Source organism: Anticarsia gemmatalis, chromosome 10, assembly GCF_050436995.1.
Source record: "Anticarsia gemmatalis isolate Benzon Research Colony breed Stoneville strain chromosome 10, ilAntGemm2 primary, whole genome shotgun sequence".
Taxonomy (NCBI): Eukaryota; Metazoa; Arthropoda; class Insecta; order Lepidoptera; family Erebidae; genus Anticarsia; species Anticarsia gemmatalis.
The window spans coordinates 8,371,929-8,398,854 of NC_134754.1; the positions used below are offsets into that span (position 1 = coordinate 8,371,929).

At 32.4% G+C, this 26,926-nt stretch overlaps 2 protein-coding genes across 2 annotated transcripts; one reads left to right on the top strand and one right to left on the bottom strand.

The window, feature by feature from the left end:
- Positions 1 to 422: 422 nt before the first annotated feature.
- Positions 423 to 26,016, top strand: prom (prominin). Its single transcript, XM_076119059.1, has 18 exons — positions 423 to 1,527; positions 3,363 to 3,418; positions 11,822 to 12,045; positions 14,844 to 15,031; positions 17,908 to 18,003; positions 19,052 to 19,254; positions 19,514 to 19,649; positions 19,879 to 20,049; positions 20,396 to 20,495; positions 20,724 to 20,805; positions 21,405 to 21,568; positions 21,842 to 22,063; positions 22,373 to 22,488; positions 23,295 to 23,485; positions 24,416 to 24,574; positions 25,091 to 25,230; positions 25,351 to 25,407; positions 25,709 to 26,016. The coding sequence occupies exons 1-18, from the start codon at positions 531 to 533 to the stop codon at positions 25,743 to 25,745; spliced, it is 3,339 nt and encodes a 1,112-aa protein (XP_075975174.1). The 5' UTR covers positions 423 to 530; the 3' UTR covers positions 25,746 to 26,016.
- On the bottom strand, positions 3,591 to 7,301 carry LOC142975976 (circadian clock-controlled protein daywake-like). The gene is made up of 5 exons (XM_076119145.1): positions 7,142 to 7,301; positions 5,889 to 6,111; positions 5,360 to 5,484; positions 4,845 to 4,997; positions 3,591 to 3,822 (listed from the first exon to the last, which is right to left on the bottom strand). Exons 1-5 carry the CDS (start codon positions 7,212 to 7,214, stop codon positions 3,671 to 3,673), a joined length of 726 nt encoding a protein of 241 aa, XP_075975260.1. The 5' UTR covers positions 7,215 to 7,301; the 3' UTR covers positions 3,591 to 3,670.
- Positions 26,017 to 26,926: the final 910 nt, after the last annotated feature.

Sequence of the window (26,926 nt, forward strand, 5' to 3'; positions counted from 1 at the left end):
GAAACGTTAAGTTTTGCATTAGAATAAACATTGAGCAATGATGGTTAGGAGAAAGAGAATTTAATGATAGTGATTATAGTTAAACCACGGACAATTATTATTAATGTCTTGTCTAATAGGTAAAAAGAAATAGATGAACTTATTCATAAAATGAAGGATTCTTCATCATCTATACTTTATTTTACAGGAATTTATTTATTAATTAAATTATTTAATGCTATTTGTAGGAAACATAAAAAAATACGTTATGTGTAGATTTTTTTATAGTGCTGTCTTTTCTTTATTAAAATTTAATAATGCTGGTATTTTTATATGGAAATAACTGTCAACTTGAAGCTACTCTTCGCATAATCCAGTAAAGGTACAGTAGGAGTGTCGTGATACGATTGTGCAACGTCGCTGGGCAGACTACTAAGTGCTACAAATCCCCGTCCAATGTCCCGCACCCCACGACTCAGTCAACCGCCGATACTTACGATACGCAGTCGTGGATACACTCAATACTAAATAAATAAAAATATGACTTCGTTATGGCAACGTTTGCAGTAATTCTCGCAGTGCTCGTAAATCAAGTCAGCCCACAAACGAGCTTAACCACTGTAAGCGAGGGAAGCGAAGTAAACAGTTTACCAGAAGGACTAGGACTTACCAACATTCTTCCGTCGCAAATCCAACAAATTCAAACGACGTCGGAAACGGCGCCCGCGGCCTCCGCCGGATACAATCTAAATGTCGATGGCGGCACCACATCGACCTCCTTAGTTGTACCAGAACTGAATTTCCAAGCAATCTTCAAGATTTACTCGTTGGAAAACAAGAAATCCAATAATGAAAACCACGCTCGCAAAGGAAACGGCGAATTAATTTTAAATGAAAATGGCGAGAAAAATAACGAAGAGGAGATCGAAGACGATGGAAAAAACGAAGTTGTTATAAAAGCTGAACCTTTAGTATGGGATAACTGTTTAGAAACAAATTACAAAGATAGCCCGATGAACATTGTAAAAGTTCAAGATATGCAAAACGACAACCATGACCGTTTTCAAGGAAGCAAAGAAATTGGTTTGTGGAGGAAAAGAGACGCTGGGAATTTGAATTTGAATACAACTGCTGGCAAGGCTTGGTTGGAAAAATACAATAATTTGTTGAATGCGAAATCGGAAGAAAGACGTCAACAGAAACCTGAATTTACAGGTGTAAAGAAACCGACTGAACAGACAAGTACAATATCTACTGTGATACCAATCACTACGAGTACTGTTCATATAATACCAATAACGAGGGATGTTTTTAAGGAGCCAGTGAATGTGTTTAATACTACACAACCTCCGGTAACTGAGACTGATATAGTTGCAAGTTACACAGAGGACTGGTTTGAGGAAAAGGACAGAAGTAAAATAAGATTCGGTGGTTTGCCTCAAAAGGAGACGTATTTGCTACCGGCGCTTAGACTCGAGGAAGGATTTCACCCTTTTGGGTTTATGTCAGAGTTTTTTTATCTGATATATCCGTTTGATTTTCCAGTTGGTAAGCAATTTCTTTATTAAAATATGATACACGATAAATTTAATCATAAGTACCCACATACAGAAAGTACACAGTATTTTCCTTACCAACACTCACTTTTCTGTAAAAATACGTAAAAGTACCTTATAAAATTAAATCAATATTCGACTCGATAGTCGAATATTGATTTAATTTTATAAGGTACTTTACTATGAACTAAAGAAAAATCGCAATCTAAAGTCAGACGATTAATGAAACTACTAGGGAACTAGTGAAAGACCTAAATTAACATATTTTAGGGAAGCTTCAACAAAAACAATCAACTACTTATCGCTGAGTATCTAAACTAAACTCCAGCTCAGCTTATTTAGACTAAACTCTATTATTTTATAATTTAACTTGTTACAGCCATAGTTTTCTAACAAAACTAGTTCTGCAAATAAAACTATGTAGGTATATTAATAGAGATAAGCTTTATACGTACTAAAGCCCACAGTGTAAGGAAGGGTAGTATGGCTGTTTCATAATTCCGACGACTCATAATATATGCATGTTGTGCTTTTAAGTCATTGCCTTAGTCGGTTTAAAACTTGCAGGTAGGCTTTTCAATAAATAAAGTGGATGTCAACATCAAACTTTTTATGCTAACTGACACAAAAGTACTTAGATCGCTTAATTGCGCCTAAATTGGCTTATTTATTCTTATGAATTATTATGCAAACTTCAATAATGTTTATTGGTGGGTTATTATTTCTATCTAAATTATTTGAGACCAATTACAAACAGATAGTGCAATTAATTGGTAGTCTCGCGTAGTTTTATCACCGCAAATATGTTACTCTAATGTAACCTAGACTACAATGTGTCACTCGAATGTTATATAGAGCATCAGATACCGCATTAAAATGAAAATGGCGAGAAAAATAACGAAAAGGCGATCGAAGACTGAAACACTGATGAACATTGGATCAAATTTTTTGCTCGCGTAGTTTTAGGCCGGGACTCCACCAAAGCGGAGACGAGACGAGCGGAGAGGAGATGTTTTTTAAACAACCAATAGAATTGAGTTATTGACACGTCTCCTCTCCGCTCAGCTTCAGTGGAGATCGCTGTGCGAAGATGTGTAATATTTGTATGTCGCGATGGCAGCGGAGATGTGAGCTGTGCGCGGACGACGCGCAGTGGAGACGAGAGATCACACATCTCCGCTTTGGTGGAGTCCCGCGAGCTGAAAAACATCTCTTCTCGCACAGCACACAGCACACCGCACACATCTCTGCTTTGGTGGAGTCCCGGCCTTATCATAGCAAATATTACATTAGAGTAAGGACAATAATGTGTCACTCGAATGTTCCATAGAGCATCAGTTACCTCACCGTACAGCACACACCTATGGCAGTTACCTTACGGTTACAATATCAAAAGGCTTCGCATGCCACTCGTTTACAATGAGGCCACGCAGATGATCTCGTTACGTTACTGCTAATCGTATCAACGAAGGATACGAGTATTCGCTCCGGTATTTTGTTTTAGGGTTTATTTTACTTTTGTAAAACGACCAACAAAAAGTTATAAAGCTAGGAGTGAGTTTTAGTATTAAGTGCGTTATAATATATTTTTAGCGATAAAAACCTTGTGTAATATTTTAAACGCTTAAATGATGGGTATCCCATTTCTAGATAACGCTTAATAAAATATACTAACGATTTTTTTTTCTATAAAAAACATTGTCTGATAAAACTCGAAATCTAATAACTAAAAAATATGAATAATAAAAAAAGTATTAGCATTTCACATTCCGTACATTGTTAAGCTTTGCTTTGGTAAATAATTCATACACGTTATTTATTTTTCAGGTCTCATCAAAGACATAGTATGGGGAGAATTTACCTTCCCGTATTCGTTTTTACAGGTAAATAGCTTGATACATTTTTATTAGTATTATTTGTGTAACCAGCTTCTAAGTGGCTTAAGACATATTCACGTAATATTGATTAGGCATACAATAAGCTATTAGCCAAAGGGTTGCAGTGGCCTTTCAATAAACAATTTATAGGCAGAGTGAAAATACAAACAAAACCACATCATTTGGTAATAAATTTAATATCACAAACAAACACTCATACGACAACGTAATAATACAAATTAAATACGACTATACAATTTATAAGATAAACAGTTCGTCCTTAGGAACTTGTTCAAAGAATTTCTTAACAATATTGTATACGATATCAATCAGCTTATCAACTATCGGTCTGCCGAACTCATCAGCTACCTGCTTCCAGTTTTGGTTCAAGAATAGTAGTACAGCTTCACCTGTAAAAGAAGAAAATAAATAAACCCTAGTGCAAGAAAACATGACAGACTAATTTCTGTCATCATTAAACTACTTGATTATCATCGTATGTATATATAAAAATATTATTATGAACTATATAAATATCATTCTTTAGGTACTTAGTTTAGTTTTTTTAGTATTCGGCATTTCGAAATAAGGGTTTTATAATTATTTACTCAGTCATTAATTTATCCTTTGGGAAGCATATGAATAAAACAAAAACAGTTATTGTGAGATCTTTAACATAAGCCACTCACAACACATTATGTTGAACCATTACATAAAATAAATATTAACGATCATTACTATCTTACAATTTATCGTTGAAAATGTATTTTAAAGTTTTTTCAAGGAGCGTGAATTTTGTTGTCTGAACTTCCAAACAACACATTAGCGATGCTCATGCGCTATTAAATTAAAATTTAGTGAAGGTTTCACATTCGAGATGGGAACTTTATTACATCATTTTAAACCAAAAATGTCAATAATGGCTATTGCCTTGACCAAACTTCACGTTGTATGTTACTATGAAATAAAACTTACAATATGAACTATAATAAACTGGTCAGTTTTAGATCGAAGTAACCTTTAACCTCGTTTCTCAAACATAGCTAATACAATTTTTTTATAGTTGCACAATTGGCCGTCAAGTCTATCAGTATTAAAAAATCCTCGAAAGATGTCTTAGCCTCAACTCTGGGACGGACATCGACTCTTCGGCGATTTAAAAATCAATCAAAAGAATAATTAAAGGTTAATAAAACGTTACTCCACATAGGGCAAAACTCTTGCCTACCACTACTTACTAAAATCAATACTTTAACTAGCCGACTCCTCGACTCACCACAAAGCAATCTAAAAGTAGTCACAAACACACGTCCAAAGGTCTTTTAAAATAACTACCACGGTTCATTAGGTACAGCCTGGTTACAGACAGACAACGAAGTCTTTATCCTACGGAACTTTATAATAGTAAAAAACAAAAGAATGTTACACTTACTTAATTCAGGGCTTCCCTTGAACAAGTTGGTCAGTCCGAATGTAACTTTGTCTCCATATGTGAAAGTGGTGTCAAAGTCTTTCACTTCATAGTACACAACGCCATCACGAACCTTGTCCTCGAATCTGATTTTCGCCTGAAGAGACGCATTCTCTGTGAAAGTGAAAAATAATTAGAATATTAGGGAAGTTGACCCGGTTAACTGAATATATTATTAAACTATTACTCATAAAAGGTTTATCCAAATTAAAAAAAATCAAATTAATATTCGTACAGACTGAAACATTATATTTGGAACACATTTGATCGCTACGAATATAGAGTATAGTCGTAACGTCACTTTATACTAAAAAGTGTTTTTGCCAATTCATAAGGAATAGCCGATTTGGTAAGTAGGAAAATAAATTGATTGAATTAAGATTCAGCATACCGCGGAAGCCCGCAATGTTGAAGTTAAGTGACACTTACATAATATTATTACTCTTTATTAGTTCTTATTGATTTTAAGTACTTACTAATTTTAATTTTGGCATCACCATCACCGTTGATAGTCACGATCAATATGTTTCCTTTCGCTTTGTATGTTCCTTTGATAGTTATGTCGCAACGAACTTTTAAATCAGCTTGATCATTTGCAAACCTATAATTTAAAAAAAAATATAACATACACGAACAGAATATAAAATACGAGTTTGTATTTTACAATTAATTTACTTTACGATGAAGAGATAAAAAGACAAAAAACATAATTAGAATTAAAATAATTTGATTTAACAATAAACTCAATTTAAATTTAAAAAACCCAACGTGGTTTTCAAATTACTAGGCCTACATGAATAAGAAAAAAGTTTGTTGATCGCACAATTTACACACAAATATAATAGACGTCGTCATTTGTCAAATAGGCATTAGTACAAACAGTGTTTACACAATAATCGTCCAAATATTTATCATCAAATCCAGTATCTCGACTTCTAAGTAATTTGCCAATTGATAAATATTTATTGATACGCGTAAACATAGTAAAAGAAATATTCTACTCACGAAACATCTTCTATAGTACATTTTCTTAGTCCTGTGAACGACCCGTTATTAAGTTCGACTTTAAAACCTCCTGGGAGGGTGAGGTCTATGCGTCCTTGTCTCAAAGGATCAATGGGGTCTACTCCCAGTTCAGGAATGCCTTTGGAGAACAGCGGTAATGTTTCTTGCACTGTCTTCTTTAGGCAGTCTGATTTAAGTCCTACGCATGCTTTGATGTAGGACGCTGAAAACCAATATGAAATAAGAACATATATTTCAAATAAACCGGCAAAAGTGCGAGTCGGACTCCCGCACGAAGAGTTCCGTACCAAAAAAATACGAAAAGAAAACGTTATTGTAGGGGGTTTAATATTTATATTGTTGTATATATTGTTGTTATAGCGGCAACGGAAATACATCATTTGTAAAAATTTCAGCTTTCTAGCTATCACGGTTTATGTGACACAGTCTAGAGACAGATAGACAGCCAGCGTTTACATTTTGGGTACAGAGCCCTAAAACAACTATTATAAATATTCACATTCTGTTAATTAATGGTTAATTTGATCAAAAAAGTTTGAAATCTTGTTAAACTTGTTCTGAGTAGAAATTCAAAAACCACAAAAATCTGGTATAGTTATGCCACCTAGCAACAGTTGATCAGCCAATAAAAACAAACTTTAATTTATGTAACGCTAAAGTTATGAAAGCAAATACATTAAATTGATGAATTTATGCTTTATGATGACAAGAACTTGTTCGGTATAATTTTTGATAATAAGCTCACACCTAGTCATGTGACCTTATTATTAAAAATAAATTTACTAATCTAAGAATATTTTTACACATTATTAAATTTATGATATTATTATATTCAAACAGTAAGAGATTATATTATTATTATACTTTCGTTTGAAAAGAAACAGAAACTTATAAATTTAAACAATTTATTTTTATTTAGCTTAAAATTCTTAACCGATCACTACAATTATTGAAAAATATAAAGCTTTAGCTGTACAGATACGACAAACAGAAATCATTCTTCAGTATATAGTTATTATTTTTTAATGAAAACCTGAAAAAGGTATCGAATTCCGAAAAATGCGAGAATACGTAACGCCCATGCTCATTCTCATCTTTCAATGCTAAGCTATAGGCGACATTCGTTTCCACAAATTAAAATAAATAATAACTACTTATTTTGTACTTTTATAATAAAAGATGTTACTTTCCTAATTTGAATTTATACTATAAATATAAAAATAATTACTTACGTGCTTTCCCCGCAAAGCTTCCGACGACGCAACTTAAAACTAAACAAGAAATTAAAATCTTAATATTACACATAGTTAAGCCGACGTGACCCAGTCGTATGCTACTAATGATCTCTTGATATGTACTGACCAATTCGGAAGGTCCCCTAGAGTTTAAGGCTTCAATTGTTATTATACCGCGGAAAGAGCCATGAACTTGCCGAACCGGTCCGATGAACGTATAATTTAGCGATAAGTGTCAACAGAAGGAATATAGGGTTCAATTTGAGGATTTGAGTATATAAAACTTATTTAAAGAAAGTAAGTAGCTGCCTATAAACCTAGAAAATGTTTGTGAATAAAAAGAGTTAGTTTTTAGTAAGTATTTTAAAATGTTTCAAATATAAATTAAGACAATCATCACAAACGCATTTTCACGATGAGAACTTGCTCTTCGTACCAATAAAAACAAATTGGAAAGGTTTTGCTGCAATTCACGTTTGTACATAATATATTATAGTAGCGACGGAACCTCAGTGAAAATTATTTTTAAAGAAATAGTAAATGATTTATTTTTATTTACACTGTCACTGATGTGTCAAGTTTAAAAGCCTTATTAACAACCTCACATCGCTATAAACAAATAAAGTCTGGATTTACTGATTTTATTTTAATCAAATGTTAAAATAAAAGAAACTGTCAAGCTAAAAACGCAAAATTTAATTTATAGCATTATCAGCCAGTAATTGTCCTTTGGTTCACATCTAGTAATATAATATTTCTAAATGCCAAATAAAATTATAAAAGCACTAGCTGACCCGCGCAACTTCGTTTGCGTGTATCCCGCTACTTCGACAAATACAGTCAACGCACCAACACATATTGGATACTAATTTTCAATTCACAATAACTTCTCTTTCCCTTAACCGCGTTTAAAATATTAAAATGTTTTTTGGTTTCTGTGACTTCTTTGATCGCCCCTCCTATCAGTTTTTGGAAAAAATATTTAAGTAATGTACAGATTTTTTTTTGTCTTATATGTATAGATCAAAGTCGTAGTACCTACTTTTTAATATTATTTATTTTTTATGTACCGTTTTTTTATATTTTTTGTTTTTTTTTTATGTACTTACCTACTTTTGTTATATACATCTAACTATTATTTTCTTGTTTACTTTTTAAATTATTTACTTTCTACATTTTATTACTTTTACTTATTTTTTATTTACATTTATTTTTAGAAGATTAACTTTGTCTACATTTTTTGAAATATAATATAAGGTATACATACATTTTCATTTTAACGATGAGAAAGGTTTCCCATATATTTAAAATTAAAGACTATCTACAATTAAAAACTACCTGTAGGTAGATATACATGTTATTTTTTTTTATTTTCCTTATATTTTTTTTTTTTCTTTACCTTTTTTATGTATTAGATTGTACTTTATTTATGTACCCGTACCGTGCCGCAATACTAATATCGTGATATCTCCTAAACTATATGTCTAAATAACACACTGTAAACTGCAAAAATAATCTAAATTAAATGCTCGTGATGATGAACTTACTTATTTTGATAAGGATATATGCATTATTGGTTATATCACCAGTTAAACATCACCCAACGAATTAAATGTTTTTTTAATACAGAAAAGTAGTTTTTGTGACTTAAATAAAAAAGCTGGATATATGTCATCGCGGACTTTTTTGTAGAACTAATAAAGACCAATGTTTTTGCTATACATTGTTCTTACTTGTATCCAACGGTATAAGCGGCGCACGCACAAATGCAATCTTCAATTAGATTATTTTTCTGACTTCTTGGACATAAATCGCTATAACTCAGCTAATATAGTTTCAATGTATTTTAATTATATATAAAAACCTGTCGGAGAAAATACTCTTTCTATTAGTGAAAACCGCATCAAAATCCGTTGCGTAGTTTTAAAGTTTTATGCATACGAAGGGACTACAGACAAAATGGGCGACTTTGTTTTATACTATGTAGTGATTTTCACACACCTTACGTCATGTGTCGAATGTGTCAACAAAAAGACATTGACATTTTAAAAGGATCGTTTCCTGTAACACGATAGCCTTTGGACGCTCAGTGGCGAAGAAAGGCGATAATGCGTCGCCTAACAATACCGCTTTTCACTATGTTTACACACTATCCTGAAATGTGTGTTTTAAAATGACGTGAATAATGTTTGATTTCCTTAAGTTTTTTTTTTAAGACGACCTCAATGTCTTTAATCTTATAATGGCACCTGTTATCGACAATCGAATTGTTTTGTCATATTAATAAATAATTATTTACATGTATTTCTAAAAGTTTAACTGTTCGGAACAATTCTTCTTTCTGTATTAATGATAAATCCAATCGTATAGCCAATAATAATATGCTCTGTTTTGACCAGTGTAATATATTTTTAAAGACTCTTAAAAGGAAAAGTATCTTAAGAGAGTTTCTGTAACCTGTAGAGGATTTTCCTTATCCTATTAAAAATACACTGCGTACGAAACCCAATAAAACGAGGTCTTATAGGTCTTTAATACCTTGATTTCCCCATACTAATAATTATGCTCCTATAAAGGTACAAATTGCAATAAATAACTTTGTTACAAAGCATTACTGTACGCAACTTAGTAGCAATAATTATTACACAACATTCCATTCCACACTATAATTTTGCGCCCAGAAATCGATAGACAATTCTTGTTCGATGTAGGAACACTAGTTATAGCCTTGTTGTCTTCGATTGATCATTAGCTTCAGAAGAATCTATACTAGCAGTTTCAAGTTTTCCTTACATTTTATTTCAATCCACATACAGAATCCTTAGTAGATTCTTTGATTGAACTTCGTACAAGATGAATGGGGAATGTTTTCGCTACGTTTTCAAAAGGTGAAAGTTCGTTGAGGCTTTCGCTAGTATTTCATGTAAAGAACTACGCCAAAGAACTGATTGAAAAGAGGTTCTGATTACTTTTGATACAGTAGCATCATTTATTCGTAGTAGTTTGGTTAGTTATTCTACAACAGTTGATACCATTTTTGTTTTTTTTATCATCATAAAGCTCATTATGGAGAACAATTTTGACTTAAGGATTTGTCAGATAATTTATGGAATTTTTTTTAAGGAAATCCTTTCAAAATGACGGAATTTTGAAGTAGAGCGGTGATTTTATCATAATTACATAACAGTCAAAATAATGTTGCTTAAAATTATTATTTTTTCATTATTTTATTTTCTATGTTTTTGGCTGAATTCGGCTAAAAGCCAAAATCAACGCTAAGAAAAAAAATAGATATAATGTGACGATGGAAAAATTTGATCCAAAGTAAACAATTTTATAAAAGTTTTTATTATAATAACAGTTTTAGTAGTGTTTTTCTTCTGAGCGTAATGTCGGGGCCATTAGACAATGATTACAGCTGAGATTCCCTCCACTCATTTAGGCGAAAGCACATTTTTCTTGCTGACAGGATACATTGGTCATTCTTAATTACGTAGCATTTTTACGTAGATTGTCATTATAGCTTTTTTGTGTATTGATATTATATTTTCCTATTCGATAGTGTTCCTAAAGACTTCTTTTTTATCTAGTTTTCGATTTTATGGAACAAGCAAGTATTATTTTCACAAGGACATTTTAACACATTTCCTTTAAAAAATACGTGTTTATAATATTATTATAATGCATCTATAGCTTACCTATTTTTAGATACCAACACGGATAGCATCAACAATATAACATAAATAATGTCAGCTATTATGTCATTAATTATTTTAATCTGATTATTATATACTTGTCAAACTTTTATACCGGTTTTATACACGTGTAGATAAAAAACCTAAACCTCTTTTGAATTCAGACCACGATATATTTAGCTTAATCTAATCTATGGAATCTTCCATTGGAAGCGAATTAAGGAACACCGAAAACTATTAATTCAAACATATTTTAAATCTAAAATAAAGTTAAAAAGTATGTACATTTGTACAGATATTAAAATTTTAACAATGTTTAATTAAATTTTAAAAAAATATATATTACTATTTGATGACCTCGACGATCACGAGTTTTATTAAGGCAGTTAATAAAATAATAAAATGTCTAATTATAAGCAAATTCAAAACTTTAGATTTAACAAATTATATCCCAGAAGAAAAGGTGTTTCACAGTCATTCTTCCTTACACTTCTATAAGTAATAACTAATTATTATTTTTCGGTCTCAATTTTTTCTTTAATCAGTATTACGACTGCACAAATTGCTCCTAAGCACAATAATATCATATCATTATGTCTCTACTTAACAATATTTCGAGATTTAGTCATCAGGTGTGTTTTTTAAACTTCTTTTCATTGGATCGGATGGATGTTCAAATGTCATCATGTAGGTATAACATTGACATTTGAGCACAAGTTCAACAGGAAATGCACGATGCCGCTGCGCTTTTTTATTACTAGCCGAGCACCAATTATACACTTCCTCATCTAGGTTCTGTAGTTTAAGTATCAACATGTGTATAAAACCTTTTTAAATGTTACTATACACTCAAATATAGTGATATACCACGAATTTTTTGTAACAAGCTTATTTTATGATCTGAAAATAAATTGCCTACTTATTTAACCAACCCAATTTCATCAAGAGAAATTTTCTAACACAGCACTTAATTTTGTTTCAGTCAATAAAAGTGGAATCAACGTTCTTGGCATTTATCATCGCGTTCGCCTGCATTGCCCTCGTGATACCTGCCTACCTCCTCATTTTGGGAATACTGTCCTTATTTTCAAGGTCCAGGACCGATGATGAAATGGAAACTGGAGCCTTATTCCCTGAAGCAGAAAATTCAGATTGCAGTGACAGAGCGCTGGTCGTTGTTACCTTGTTCGTCATTCTCATCTGCTGGTTAGTAAGATATTAATCTTGTATTTTCTTAGAGAACTCTCAAAGGCTTTGGTACTTTTCTTTAGTATATAAGATATCTAAGTTGAGCGGAACAGATTTTTTATCAAACGTTTCCTTTTTGATGGAAAATGTATTAAGTTTCAAAGCTGAGTTCGGGATATTGAAGATATATTAAGGACAAAAAATATGATGTTATTGAATATACGTAATTATAAGCACAAAAAAATGATGTTACATTTTTTATTGTACTTGGATCTTAAAATAGAAACATGTTGAACCAACGGTCGTGCAGCAAAAAATAAATAAAAACAAAGATTTTGATTAATGTTAAATACACACAATTTATTTTTAGATACCTACCTAAACACAGTTCAAAATATAAGGCGTCAATTTTTTAAACGATTCCTTTACATTTACTACAAATAGTTCAGAAACAGATTGAAAGCGTTTGTATAGCGTACTTGTTTACACTCGAACCTAAAGTCTTCTACCTAATTAATCTTGAAACATACCTGGAATTAATACCAACAGAAAACTTGGTAGCTTGCAATGCGTAAGTTCGCCAAAGTTAAATTAAACGCGAGACTGTATCAGAGAAATAAGCCTCTTCGATCAAACGTATACAGGTGAATCTTTTAATTAATGTAAATTCTGTGGCAAAGTTGCTGAATTGAGCGAATCTTGAGCGAAATGCGAGAGATAACTTGAGTTTTGTTATGTCGATACTGAATGTATTTTTGTGAAACACGCAAATTGTGTTTTAAGCACTTTGTTTGGAAATGTTATGTTAATATTTTGTTCTTTATAAGTAATTTTATTTTGTTCTTTATTAATAAATTTAAATAAAATAAACTTTACCCATTGATGTCCCACTGCTGGGCAAGGGTCTCCTACCGTATTGAGGGAGAGGTTAGGCCTTGAGTCCATCACGCTGGCGTAAATGTATTTACAAATTTTAGGCATACAAGTTTTCCTCACGATGCTTTCCTTCATCGTTATAACAAGTGATAAGTTGTTCTTTTTTAGTTATAGACTGTTTATATATCCCTTCCAAACGTTAACTAACATTCCCTTTTATGTGTAGCTGCACAACATCATCAAATTAAATAACGACAAATAAAATCCACTGATATTTATTTCATACTTTCTTCACTGCAGCGTTCATTAAAACAGTTCTACCTAACGAGAACAGCACAAAAACGACAAAAAACAAACGACTCAAGATTCCGTTTTAAATTGATAGTCCACTTTCCGATAATTATTTTCAATTAAGAATTGAAAACTTCATCATAGTATCTGGTACAGAAATAGTTGCAATTTAGAATTTGATAGCTGTGAATTGCAGATGTAAACCTCAAAATCTTACTAATATATATTGGATGGATGCTTATTAAAGCAAACAGCTGTAACCTCCATCATATCAAGACTACTATTTTTGATATCTGGTACTCAAAACTTTATAAGTTCGACTAATATATATGACTTTTTATTCCGGTAAATATTTTCACGAGAACAAAATCACAGTTAGGTACTATTAACGTTAAGTTTTGAAAAGGCGATTAGATACTTCTATTTGATTGAACGATTACACCGTAATGAAACAAACTTAAGAGTGTTTCAAATTGGGTTGTATGAAGCTTGCACATGGCCCAATGATGTCTTGCTTCAGAGAATAATTGTGCAAAGAATGATTGATTACAAAATAATAAAGTACCGCTGCGATTTTGAATAAGATAACATTTCATATGCCACATAGTTACGAAAGGTATAATATTATGTTAATGCTGATTGACATGGGCGTACATACAATATGACATTGGGCTTTCTGTTATGGTACACTGTAATTGGCACTTGTGTAGTATTTGCGCCGTCTTATTTTAAAATTTAATACAATATCAGCGCTATAACAAAATTCAAAGATTACTCCTATGCTTTTATGTACTTACTTTGTGGGGATCAAATCTTTCACTTAACCAACTGACGTATTGATTTTACATTGCCATCATTATTAAGTTCCAATGATAACGCTGTTTTATGATATTGATCGAGGATTAATTTAAAAAATCTGATTCTGATCTGATAAAGAAATCTGATTGATTTATACCTAAAAAAAATTAAGTACTAATTTTATTGGGTCTTCGTAAGCTTGTTTTTGAGTTTCGTTAGTCATGCTTCTATCGCCAGCGACGCTTTGCATATATCCTTGGCCTTAATAGTGACCATCAAAAGTAAACGTCAATCAAAGAATAATATAATTAATTCTAAAACAAACAATTATCGTAGATAGAAACACATTACATAACAAAATCAGGTTGTTGAGGAAGTTGTTTGGACATCGACCATGAATAATAAATCATCTGAATATAATTTATAATTCGGCATTCTCGATCAATTTTTTTACATGTCTTTTTATAATTTGTAGTTGTACTATAATTATATCCTTCTAGGCTGTAAGTTTTCCATAAGGAAGCGTAGGTAAATACATATTTTCAAGTTCAACTCACGATAGTAAACAGAAGTATATTGAAATTCTTTTCTTTTCCGAGGTCTACCCTGGTGTCTATCTTTCTCAAATTATACTTGTGAAAGTTTTTGAAATGAATGTAAGAACTCTTTATTATAATACTCTTTTACGCAAAATCAACTTTATGAAAACTTATCTTTACTTTATTGAAAACTGGTAGGTACACAAGTAGTATGTAAACTCAATTTATGAATAGAATACAATTTTTACCCTGGTAGATCTCTCCACGCGAACGTACTTAATGAATATTTTCTTTTTTGGTTTGATTTTTCAGTGCTCTCATATCAGGCATGGCAGTAAGCAACGAACAAGCACGAGAAGCAGCTTCAAATGGACGTAACGTTGTAAGCTGTGCATGCGCCGACGTCGCATCTTGGCTGTCTGCTGCCGCTCGAGAATTGCACCATAGTTTAGTACCACCAGTCGATTTAGTTCTACACGCTTATAAACAAGATTTAAAGAGTAAGTTGTACTTAACATTATAAGTATTTTAAATCTGAAAGCTTGAATGGATGTTTGTTACGCCATCACACCAAAACTACCGAACATATTATTTTAATGAAATTTAGTAGATATGTTACTGTAAAAGCCCGAACTGTGGTAAATCCTAAGATTTTCCGGTAAAACCTAAGATTTACCAACTCTCAATGGTAAAAGTCCGAACAAGCCAGAGTTTAAAAACTATGTTACGATGTATAAAAAAATCCTCCTTCATAACTATGTTTATAACTATTTCACGGTATAATTATATACCGTGACATAGTTATAAAGAAGGAGTTTTGGGTAAAGCGACATGGGTAGGTTAGGTTAGAAGCTCCCACCTTAGCCTTCGTGGTTATTTTTTTTCAACCACCCAGAAGGAGGAGCCCCGCGAAGCGGGGCTCCGGCGACATCTCGACATCATCAAGTGAATATAGGTAAAAGTTCGAAATAAAAGAATTATTCGGACTTTTACCATTGCGAGTTGGTAAATCTTAGGTTATACCGGAAAATCTTAGGATTTACCACCGTTCGGGCTTTTACAGTAACAGATACACGGATAGTTCATACATTAACTTCGACATCGTATATTATATTTTCTACCCCGGGAAGTCAGTTTACGCGAATGGGAACAGAAGCTAGTTTATTATAATTATGCTTTGGTCTAAACATAATCATTGTCGGCCAAAGTACAAGAAATACAAGTCTCCCAGAGTTACTTTTTTTGGCGAATACTTACGTCAATGTAAAATTATTATTTACGTATTGAAGTTGCTTATAAAAAGCTTTTTATTATTCATAACATATTTTTTAATAATTATAGCCATGGATAGATGTGAAAATGTTACGATTTTATTGGAGATTAAAGGTCTTGGTAATAAATAAGTACTATGTATGTATACTTATGACTCACCTTAAATATAAAATTTCTCATAGAATTATTATTTAATCTCCCATAGCCGGATTCACCTCTTCTGGATAAGTATCAGATATCAGTTGGAATTTTGACAGTTGTTTTCATACATTCGCTATCACTTTATCTAGCGCATATTTAATGTGACACTTATTCATTAATTGTTAAACGTCAGTAGTGTCAGTTTCACAGCTTTTAACCCGTTTCAAATAATATTAAATAATAATAATAATTTGTAAGTGGTGTTTTCTGGTCTCCGCTCTCTCCGCCTACCCCTATGCTGCCGTCGTAAATGTAAACACAGTAACTTAAGTTACTGTGTTTATAGTTTGTTTAGTTCTTTGAAATCAGGAGACCGCGGGCTATTTGAGAAAGTTTTCGGTTTGTTTGTACGATGGATAGTTACCGAAATACATTAAATAAAAACACAGTATTTTTACAAAAAAAACATTTTTTTTAATAAAAAATACAGTATCTGTGTTATTTTAAATTAAATAACAGTATCTCACTACTAACTGTGTTTTTTTAACGTGAATAGATTTTAATTTTTCTATTTTTGCTTGATTATAACACGGCTTCTTCAGTTACTGTGATTGCGTATAAAATATTGTTCAAAGATAAACAACAAATACTTGAATAAATCACAGTATCTCATTTACTGTATTACTGATTTTATACGTATTTCTAAGAAACATAGTTATAACACAGTATGTACATACTTACTGTGTCGTAATTCCCCTAATGTTAATATCTTTACAAAGTTACAACACAGTAATAGGTAAAACTTGGTTACAACACAGTAACCGTTGAGTTACCGTGTTGTAACTTAAAAAAGAAAAAAATATTATATTATTACCCTAGCTTAAAACACATTATCTAATTTTATTATTTATACAATAATAATATACTAGATATATATATACAGAATCAAAGATTTAACTATATACTAACATTAAAAGTTGCATGAAATAATATACAATAATTAGTATCTTCATGAGAGCAAAAATTAACCATTAAACTTCAACCGCGTTTTTCTCAAAACGCATATTTTGAAGTTACTGTGTTTAGATTTACGACGGCAGTATGGGAAAAAGGCGTGATTTTAAGTATGTATGTAATTTTTAAGTGGTGAAGCCAAGGCCTGGCTTTAGTCTAGTGTTATTTAGCTTGGTTAAACATTTTTCTCGCTTTCATCAAGTTTTCAGTACATTCTGTCTGCAGAGTTTAGTTTTCTTTTTGTTCAGCCAAAGATTGCAATGTTATGCAGATTACAATGTTAGCATAAGAGATTCGCAAGCTCTGTTCTAAAATTTACTGCAATTTGCTGAAATTTCGTTTTATTTCGTTGTTACTTTGTATGAACTATAAATATTCATCTTGTTTTAGATCTTATGATTTCTCTAGCTTTAACCCGCGGCTCCACTAGATGTATTTTGTTTTTTTTTTTGTATAATCCCTGTGCCCCTATTTATATCTCAATTACTAGCCCAATTATATCCTTATTGAATCCGTAAAAGAAGGGCAAATAAACTTACTTTCACATTAATACTATAGTCCGACAACTAAGTACTTAGACAACTTTGGATCGATTTATTGAGATTATAATTAATCATTCTACGTAGTTTATCAATAAAGTTACTGTATCAGTTCGCTGTCTGTATAGGACTGCGGTGGCACTAATTGTAACTCTCAATTATATACTTTTCTATACCTTCACTCGCCGCGAACGGCGTGAACCTGTATACAACGCTCTATACGAGTACTAAGCTGTCGTGCTATATTAGTGTAGACAGCATTCTAAAAGCGAATAAGCCGAAGCTAAACACAGCATACACCAAAAAGCGTCATTAACAAGCGTCGTGATCCAAAGAACATAATTAATGACAGTAGAATTAATGAGCAAATAATACAGTTGTTGATTTATTACTGTTTCATTCATTTGCAGACGTGGAGGCGTTGTTGGGTGAGCCTATTCAACAGGCGATATCTTCTGAGAGTGGAATTGATTTAGTATTTGATTCCTTGGCTGATATCATTGCAGGTATTCACAGCTTTTTGAAACTAAATTTCATGATTAATGTATAATGACGGCAAAAAAAACCACGGCGAGTTCAACCTGCGCCGAAAAATCAGGCATATATTAAATAATATAGGCATAGACAGGTAAAATGCGTGATCGCGTTAATTCCGGTATCTATAATAGATACATTAAACAGGCAACGCGAAAGTTTAATAGTTTTGATTTCATTATATTTTAGTAGGTAATATCTTTATTGTTTTTTGATACATTCGTTTACCCTACGAGTAAATTGTATGTATTATAGTACTCAAATTGATAAAGACTTCATCTCAGAATTGTATATTTAATTTTGTCTAATAAAGATGCGCTAAGATTTGAAAAATCTCTAACTACTATGAGATTTTTTTGGCATCACAAAGCTTTCAAAAATTCTACAAAAAAAGTATTAGGTTTCGTAAATATTAAAAAAAAACATTGATAAAAGATTGTTCAATAAAAGAACAATAAAAATTATTCATGTTTTAAATCACGTTTCGTAATCAAACAATAGCATAATATTAACTTTGAAGTCTGGCAGTCAGTAATTTCACCAACGTAAATATTTAAAAAAAAAACTAGACAAGATCTTACTTCGAAATTAGATTAGTATTCTGATTTGAAACTTCAAAAGGGTCAAAAGGTCTATGATTAGAGCTTTAAGGTCACCACCTCGAGATCAATAAGGATTACTGAATCTTTTATAAAGGACTTGATAATTTGAAAATATGTCAAGACTATCTGAATATTCATTAAATTAGACAAGAATTAGAATTAGCATTTCTTTTTCAACGGTATAGACAAAAATGTAAGAAAAAATGTTAATTCTAAATGAAAAGAAATAGTTAGCTAACAATATTTTTTTTTGGCAAAATAGGGATGGGATAGTGTAGATAGCAAATGTAGGGCTTGTCAAAACGTAATAGTATGTTATGCCGTGTTGAGTCGTTAAAAGCTAAGTTTTATGATTTTGGGAAATACTGTATGTAATACCAATTATTATTTGTGTTGTAACTTGTTTTAAATATTTTAGAAAGTGAAGACTTATCGTCTAAAATATCTTCACTGAGGGATGTAAGCGTAAGAGCCGGAGCGTTAGCATCTGCAGCGTCTGACAGAATCAGGGATTTGGCTCGACAGCTCGAAAACTTGAAGAAACATTGCACCTTGAAGGATACGCCACTTTGTGATACCATTAATACTCATTCGTTGGAGCTCAAGATGAAGTTTGATTTGGTAAATATGACTTTTAATAATTATTTATAATAGTTACAATTATGTGTTCTTTTCCTAATAAATAGGCCCATGGGTTTTGTAGTAGTAGCAGTAGCTGCTTTATTTGACCTTAAGTATGATAAATTGATATAAATGTTTTGATTATGATCAGTTTATTTAAATAGATGTGTAATTTTATATTCTTACAAAACTATGACCTACAGTTTCTAAAAAAAACACTGTTCTATTGTTAATACATAATATTTTTTTCTAAATCCAGATTCTCCACGAGCAACAGCTACTAGAGCTACGTAGTTTAGGAGTAGAAAACTTAACTCGCGCTATATCAACAGCGCGACAGGAATTTAGAACATTGCCGTCAGCTATAATGGCACAAACAGCACATGTTAGAGAAGGTATTGATTTGAAATGATACTATTCTGGGTTGTTATAAACCCTAAGTGCCTGGCACAATGAAATGGGCCGCGAAGGGTCGATTCCCACGGAGAAAAGATTTCAGATTATTTATGTAATATGGTTCCTTTTTTTGTATGTTCTTAAATTTTCACGTGACACACGACTAGTTCTTAAAGGGGATGTTGATTGAAAATACAAACATTTACTCATTTTTATACATTTTTGCAGATATTCTCCAAGACGTAGAAATCCGCAAGCAGGCGGTGCACAACTCGGCAAAGATCTTAAGCGATATAGTCCGCCATCTTACATCTGGGCTGCACACGGTCGCCAGACAATTGGAGTCGGGGCTCGAGAGAGTACAGAGATATGAGTTTGGACGGTGGACACTTATGTTAGGTAAAGTTTGTACACCGTGTAACTACTTGAATCCATGAGGAATAAAGAAAACCTACATAAAGTATTGTTCTTGAATTCAAGCCTCTTCCATTTAACTACATGTTTGTGCGTAAATTGAACATGAAAAGTGCCATTTGATTGGTCTAACATTCTTATTTTTTTTTTATCTGGGATGTAGTTACATGTCGATAAACATAATCACAATACTATGATATACGCATGAATGACCATGGCCGATGGTCGTATTACTCGCATACAATTATGTGCATGATTTAATTACTGATAGTTATATTTCCTAATCCTAATTTCAATTTTGTAAGTATTTTAATATACTAACATTTTCCAGCATGCATTGTTACTTTCGGCTTTGTTATGGTGCTTATACTAATGGCTATGCTTTGTGGCTGTGGTCACGCCAAAGATCATGGAAGAAGAACACTAAAAGTGTAAGTATTTAGCTTAAAGCAAAACTATATAATTATGCATTAGAATGTAAATAAGCTTTGAATACTAATACACGATAATATTATTTGTCATTGTTGTCATTTATTATTTAAGTTATTTAAATTTATTCCAGTAAAAAATAATCTAATTATGAGTATAGTATAGTTATAGTATAGTTTTATATTACGCCCCTTTAACTCATACTTGAATACCACTACATTGTTTTACAGATCAGCGGTATGGCTGTGTTTCACATCCCTTATACTTTGGGGAATAGTGTCGGCCGTGTTCCTAATATCAGGCCACGCGGAGGTAAGAATTGTTTGAAACAGTAACAAAACCACACTCTTATAAATCAAAGGAGAAAAGAAAAAGTCGTTTTAAAAACGCCTTTGTACTTCGACTTGTAAAATTGCTTTCGTGTGTATTACTAAACATGTGTTTGAAGGCGCTTTAAGAACGAACAAGTTGTGCGTCCACACACTCGGTGGAACAAAGTTTGAGCCTGAACGCCGAGTTTATCTGGATTGTTATTTGTTACTTGTTCTAAGTCCTTTAAAACTTAGGTTTATAGTCTTAGTGGACAGTAGGTCCTACTTGATAAAGTCGCTCGATGCAGGTACGGTACTTATTTTGTGAGTTTTGTCTACCAATGTAGACGATTGGTATAAAACAGCTGCTAAAGAATCGGTATGGACTGGAAATAGTAAATGGATGATGACTTATAGGAACTTTTGGTAGAGTCCTTGCCTTTTGTGTATATTATTAAAGATAAAATTAGAAAGAAAGATAAAGAGATATAAGATAAAGATAACTCTATTTTTTCTATTTAAACTTTAAATTAAAGTTTAAACTTTAAATTAAAGTTTAAATAGAAAAAAATTATAATGATTTTTTTTTTTGTTTACCAGGTTTACGTATGCCATGCTCTGTGGGATTCACCCCAATATGATACACTTACGGCATTACTGGATCGACCATCACCACTGTTGGGCAACAACGAAGGTGTCTTCGATGCAATGTTCCGGGAACTAGATAACGTTACTATTGATGTTTCAGTCAAAGATGTTTTGAGGTAAACGAATAACTGTACATTTTTTTATGGATATTGTTGAGAACATAGTCCCTATTTTGATGGTTACGGGAATTGAAAATATAAAAAGAAACGACTTAATGACTAAACTCGATAATATTAACTAGTTGGTTAACTAACTTTTGTAAAAGTTTCTGCCGTAGATTAATGATTGGTTTTGATTAATGATTGGTAGCATCGTGATATAATTCTTCAATACAATTATAATTTGTATTTTTCTTATTTTTAATCGTCAATTCATTTATTTATATCCAGGGAATGTGAAAAAGACCGACCAGCGTACAACGTGTTCCAACTAGACAGAATACTAGACGTCAATAAAGAAACCTCATACTTTGAATGGGAAGAACTTCAAGCAGATTTCGGTAGACTCGCCTCATCGATAGATGTAGGGCTATTGAAGACAATTACTGTGAATTTTAGCAAACTACTAAACGAGATGTTAATTGTTTCTGATGTGAATATAGCTAAGTACAGGTAAGAATTATTATTTTAACAGACGTCAAAGAACTTAGGAGAGAATCTCGGTGCATGCATGATATTGTGTCTTGTATAAAGTATAATTAATAATTTAGTTTATGTTCAAAATACATAAGACGAGGCAAATAAGCAACGTCTTGCAACATAAGTCAACCGTGAAAGCATTCTTAATTATAATTTTATACCTCCGCCACCTTGCATTCGGGGCTGTCTACTGAGTTGTTATGAAGTAAAACTATACTTCAAGTCAAAATTTTAAATTAAAAGATCGTTGGGTATGTTTGAGACTGTCTCATAATTTTTCAGAATGGATTACAATGTGCCTGTGGTTGGTAAAGATCTACCATCTCTTGTAGATCAATTAGAAAATATAGCAGCTCAAGTAACTGATTTGACTACAGCCGGAAGATTGGAGACTTTAGGTATGCACAACACTTAGGGTCCCCATCACAGCTTATGAATAAGTGTCAGATAATCTATCTGCTGCATAAAGCAATGGCAAATGTATGATAATAACTGTTGAAATTCCATTTGATAGGATTATACTTATTCGGTAGTGAAACCGGGCTTAAAGCATTACATACATAGATTAAAAAAAAGTAGCTTTTTAAAAACAAAATCTTACAAATACTGTCGTACCAGATTCCTAATATTAGAATCCTTAGCTCACCTGACCACACTAGATAAACAGACAACTGTATAAAATTCTTAATTAGTTGAGAGAAAATGAGAGAAAACATTGTGAGATCGGATGAAAGTTCCGAGTTTACTGAGGGATCCCTCTGTTAAATTACTCTTGCTTGTTGACGGAAAACTAACTGAACACTATTACTTCACCAACTTGATTTGTTGAGAATCTAGTTAAATGCTGTTACGTTTTTTTTCCTCACAAGCTATAAAATTGAGTCATCGAATAATTTCTAATTGCAGTCATTATTTGTGTACCTCTTGATGTAAACTCTATCTCTAGGTGCAAACTTTGTATTTGTATCATAAAAATATTACTTAAGACAGGTTTATGTTTTGTAAAGAATATCGAACATTAAAAAATACACCTTCAGCATTTTATACTTTAAATGCTTATTTATATTCTAACTGATTCAAACCTTTAATACACTGTAATTCACTCTATTAAGTATTTGCAATAGTGAATACCTTACACCAAAGTATAAGCGCTAAAAACATTCAGCTTCACAAAGATTTTTCACTTCGATATCTAACTTTTCAGCCACAAGAACTCAGAGATTATATCTCACAAACATCAGACCTCTGGAGCAGTTGCGAGCAGACGTAGTATTTAAACTAACAGAGCTGGAACTTCAACTATTACCATTTAGAAGAAAACTTAACATTTCGCTGAGCCACATTCATACCGCGCAGTTTTATATCGACAACCAGGGCGATGTTATTGCTCAAAAGGTAAGAAAATTATTTCTTTTATCAAAGTAAATGTATGAACTTTTATGAATTAAATCGGCTGTTATGCGACTATTGAAAAGAGATTTCTTGTTGGGTCCGATGTAAAAATCAGTCAATTACCTATATTTTTCAGTCTGGAAATTATCTTTGGATAATTTAGCGCATTTTTTTATGAAGTGATTTATGTTGTAAGTAGACAATCTAAAGTGAAGAGTCTACTTATATAATCATACTTAGCTTAATGTAACATTACAAGCTTTCGCGGACCAGACATTAAGAGACGAGATATAACAGTCTATCTAGTTTGTAATATTTAACTAAAGCTAATAAAAATCTTATACAACCAAAACATAAACGATATCATGCGTGCTGCGCTCAACATGAAACGAAAATAAAACGAAACCTGAACCACGAACCTGACTATGTAGCTTGTAAACACTGTTGCATTGCGGTTGACAACTTGTTACATCAAAAGAACGCCAAAGAATAAATAAAACCACGTTCAAAAGTTAGGCGGTAAATCGTTCCTGTATAGTCCTTTGAAATTTTACGACATAAAAACTTACATCTTATTTATTTGTCCGGAAAAACTTTTCAATTTATGCTTCTTTATTTTACATTTGGGAGTAAACCACCGTGAAAAGTGCGCTTCGGTTCACTAGTATAAACAAACACTTACATTTTCTTCTGTTCAAAATATGTAACTTAGCTTTGATGTAACAAAACAACTAATTTCCTAAGTGTTTACGTTTTTTTAAAATGATATAAAAAATATCAGACGTTGTTATATGCGCATTTGAAATGGAACTAGTCGAGGTACTGTTTCTTTTTTTATTATACAAGCGAGCTACCACAACTTTTTAGCAACCGATGTCTATGAATAATTGGTTTAAAAGACATTTATTTTTTATATTTTCTGTTTAATTTCAGAAAATGTCAATGTATATATCTCGACTGATCTCGCACGCGGCTGGGTGGAGGACTCATGTCCTCATCTCAACAGGAAAGCACGCTGCACGATGTCGCCCGTTATATTCCGTCTACGCAGCCGCGAGGTCCTTGTTGTGCTCCAAATATGTCGCGTCTTTGGTATGGTGCCTCTTAAAAGTTCATATATTGTGTTCCATTTCTCCCCTCTGTTGTTATAGCTTAATTCTGACCGAATATATTACATACCAATCTTTTATCAAAGGTACATTTATGTCTTATCAAAGTACAACTGAAAGAAACCAAGAACAATTTACTTTAACACTTATTCTGTACCTAAAAGCAACTTAGACATACCAAATATTGTCTAAGATTGTGTCAGTCTCTTGAGTGAAACGCCTGTCAATTTCTCATTACAAAGTTTTGTTGGCAAGCAAATGTGATGTTGCTATATCATTCTTGAAGGGAAAATTTTCTATACTTCACTATGTAAGTAGATCTGTAATTCTGTACACAAAATACTAGATAGAAAGAAGAGCGAAGATGAGTTTTGAAGCAAATGGACTTCGTAAACATATGATATAAACTCCAGTTTACCTAAAAATAATCACAACAATATTTTAGTAGTTAAAAAGTCGTAAGTTTCAAATAGTTTTCATATTTTCCTAATATTTCTAGCACGGTTGGTGGGTGTGTGGATTTTTCCTCGGCGTGTCATGGTGCACCGCTCTCACCCCACTCTGTGTCAAACTTTGGCGCGCATACGGAAGGAAAATTAGAGCGCGCGAAGCTATGACACTTGCTAACTTGGGCTCCGGGTGAGTTGTGTACTTGTGTTACGTTGCTCAAGCCTATTCATACTGCGCTCTATGTGAATTGATACTTACTAAGGTAGTTTATGTACAAAGATTGGGTCCTTACTGTCTGAACTATTGCAGGCAACAAGAAACTCCTACGACTGCACTGTGTGATGGTAGCAACTGGAATACACCTGGGTTAGTTTAATAATACTAATATCATGAGTATTAGGCTGTTGAAAGTTTAATATCGTCTTATAATTTTTTTGTGTTAATTATGTATTACCCAGGTTCAGAACAATCATGGCCCATAATAATGTATGTCAAAGACGCTAAGTACGACTCATTGAAACCTAAATCGAATTTAGAGTATCAAAAATCGTAAATTTCAGAGGAACCATGGCTAAAAGTGCTAGAAACTATTAGTTTTAAAAGATGGCTTTTAATTTAGACGAAATATTTCTCAACTTGGGCTAAAACTTTTGCTAATATTCCGCAGACCGCCGGCGCCGCCTCCTAGAAGTGACAGCTGGTGAAACAGTTGTAGCCAACGTTTGGAACTACTTAAGGATTCATCTGAAAAGCACAAAATGCTTATTTCTTTAAACTTGTATGAGGTGATCGAGAATTAAGCAAAGGAGTATTCAAATATGTAATTTGTGTAGATAAGAATTGCTAGGGACAGAATGAGTTTGAAAAATTTGAGAGTAAAATAATTGCAGGTAGTTAGATATTTTTTGTTGTTGTAAGACTTTAATTAAGTGTTATTTTTATTCTAGTTAGTTAATAAAATTATGATTTAACAGTTATTTTGTATTGCATTAATTCTTCTCCTAAATTCACTGTATTAAAACGTGTTTTTTTACCCATTACCGTCCCACTTCAGGGCAAGGGTCTCCTCCCAAAAGAGGGGGAGGGGTTAGGCCTTGAGTCTAAATGATCAAATAGACTTGAATAATGTTTTGCAATGTTTAAATCCTCAAAAATACATTACTCACAAAACGGTTCGAAAAATTCTACATAGTTTTCTTACGGCTAAAGTTGTATGCGTGACACTGATCCAGGTACGTCCGGCTAGTATATGGTACGACACAACAAATGCCACGAGTATTCTATTTCATATAAAAGTTTACGAGCAGAATTAAATAAAAGCTGGATAAAAGATAGTAGGCCACAGGAACAATTTACCTACTTCTAAAATTATAATTATTCTTTATTTCCTTTTTATCTTTTACAATTCACAGTTCTGGTTTTGTAATAATCGGTTATCCATACCAACACATAAGAGTATACATACTACTGCCATTAACGTACTGCGGTCTTTTACGTCTTTTTAACTTAGCCATCAAACCATTTTGATAAGATTTAGCGTAGAGTTAATTGAAGTCCCGGCATCGAAAATGGACATATATTATGTTTTCAAAAACACTATCCCAAAGTGATGAATACAAAATAAACAACGATTGCACACAAAACATTGTTTGGCAACAATTTGAATCGTTTTTCATTCTTCTATTCAGATTTGTAGCTTTGCACAAAACATTGTACACATATTTTACAACTAAACAATACGCTCGGAACAAACATCATAAAAAACTATCGTACATAATGGCCTGCAATGTTTTTGTTGTAACTATAAGCTTGTTTTATTATAGGAGTTATGTTTTAAAACGCTACCTGCAACCTACGAAATCTGACTTTCATCAACAGTATCGCT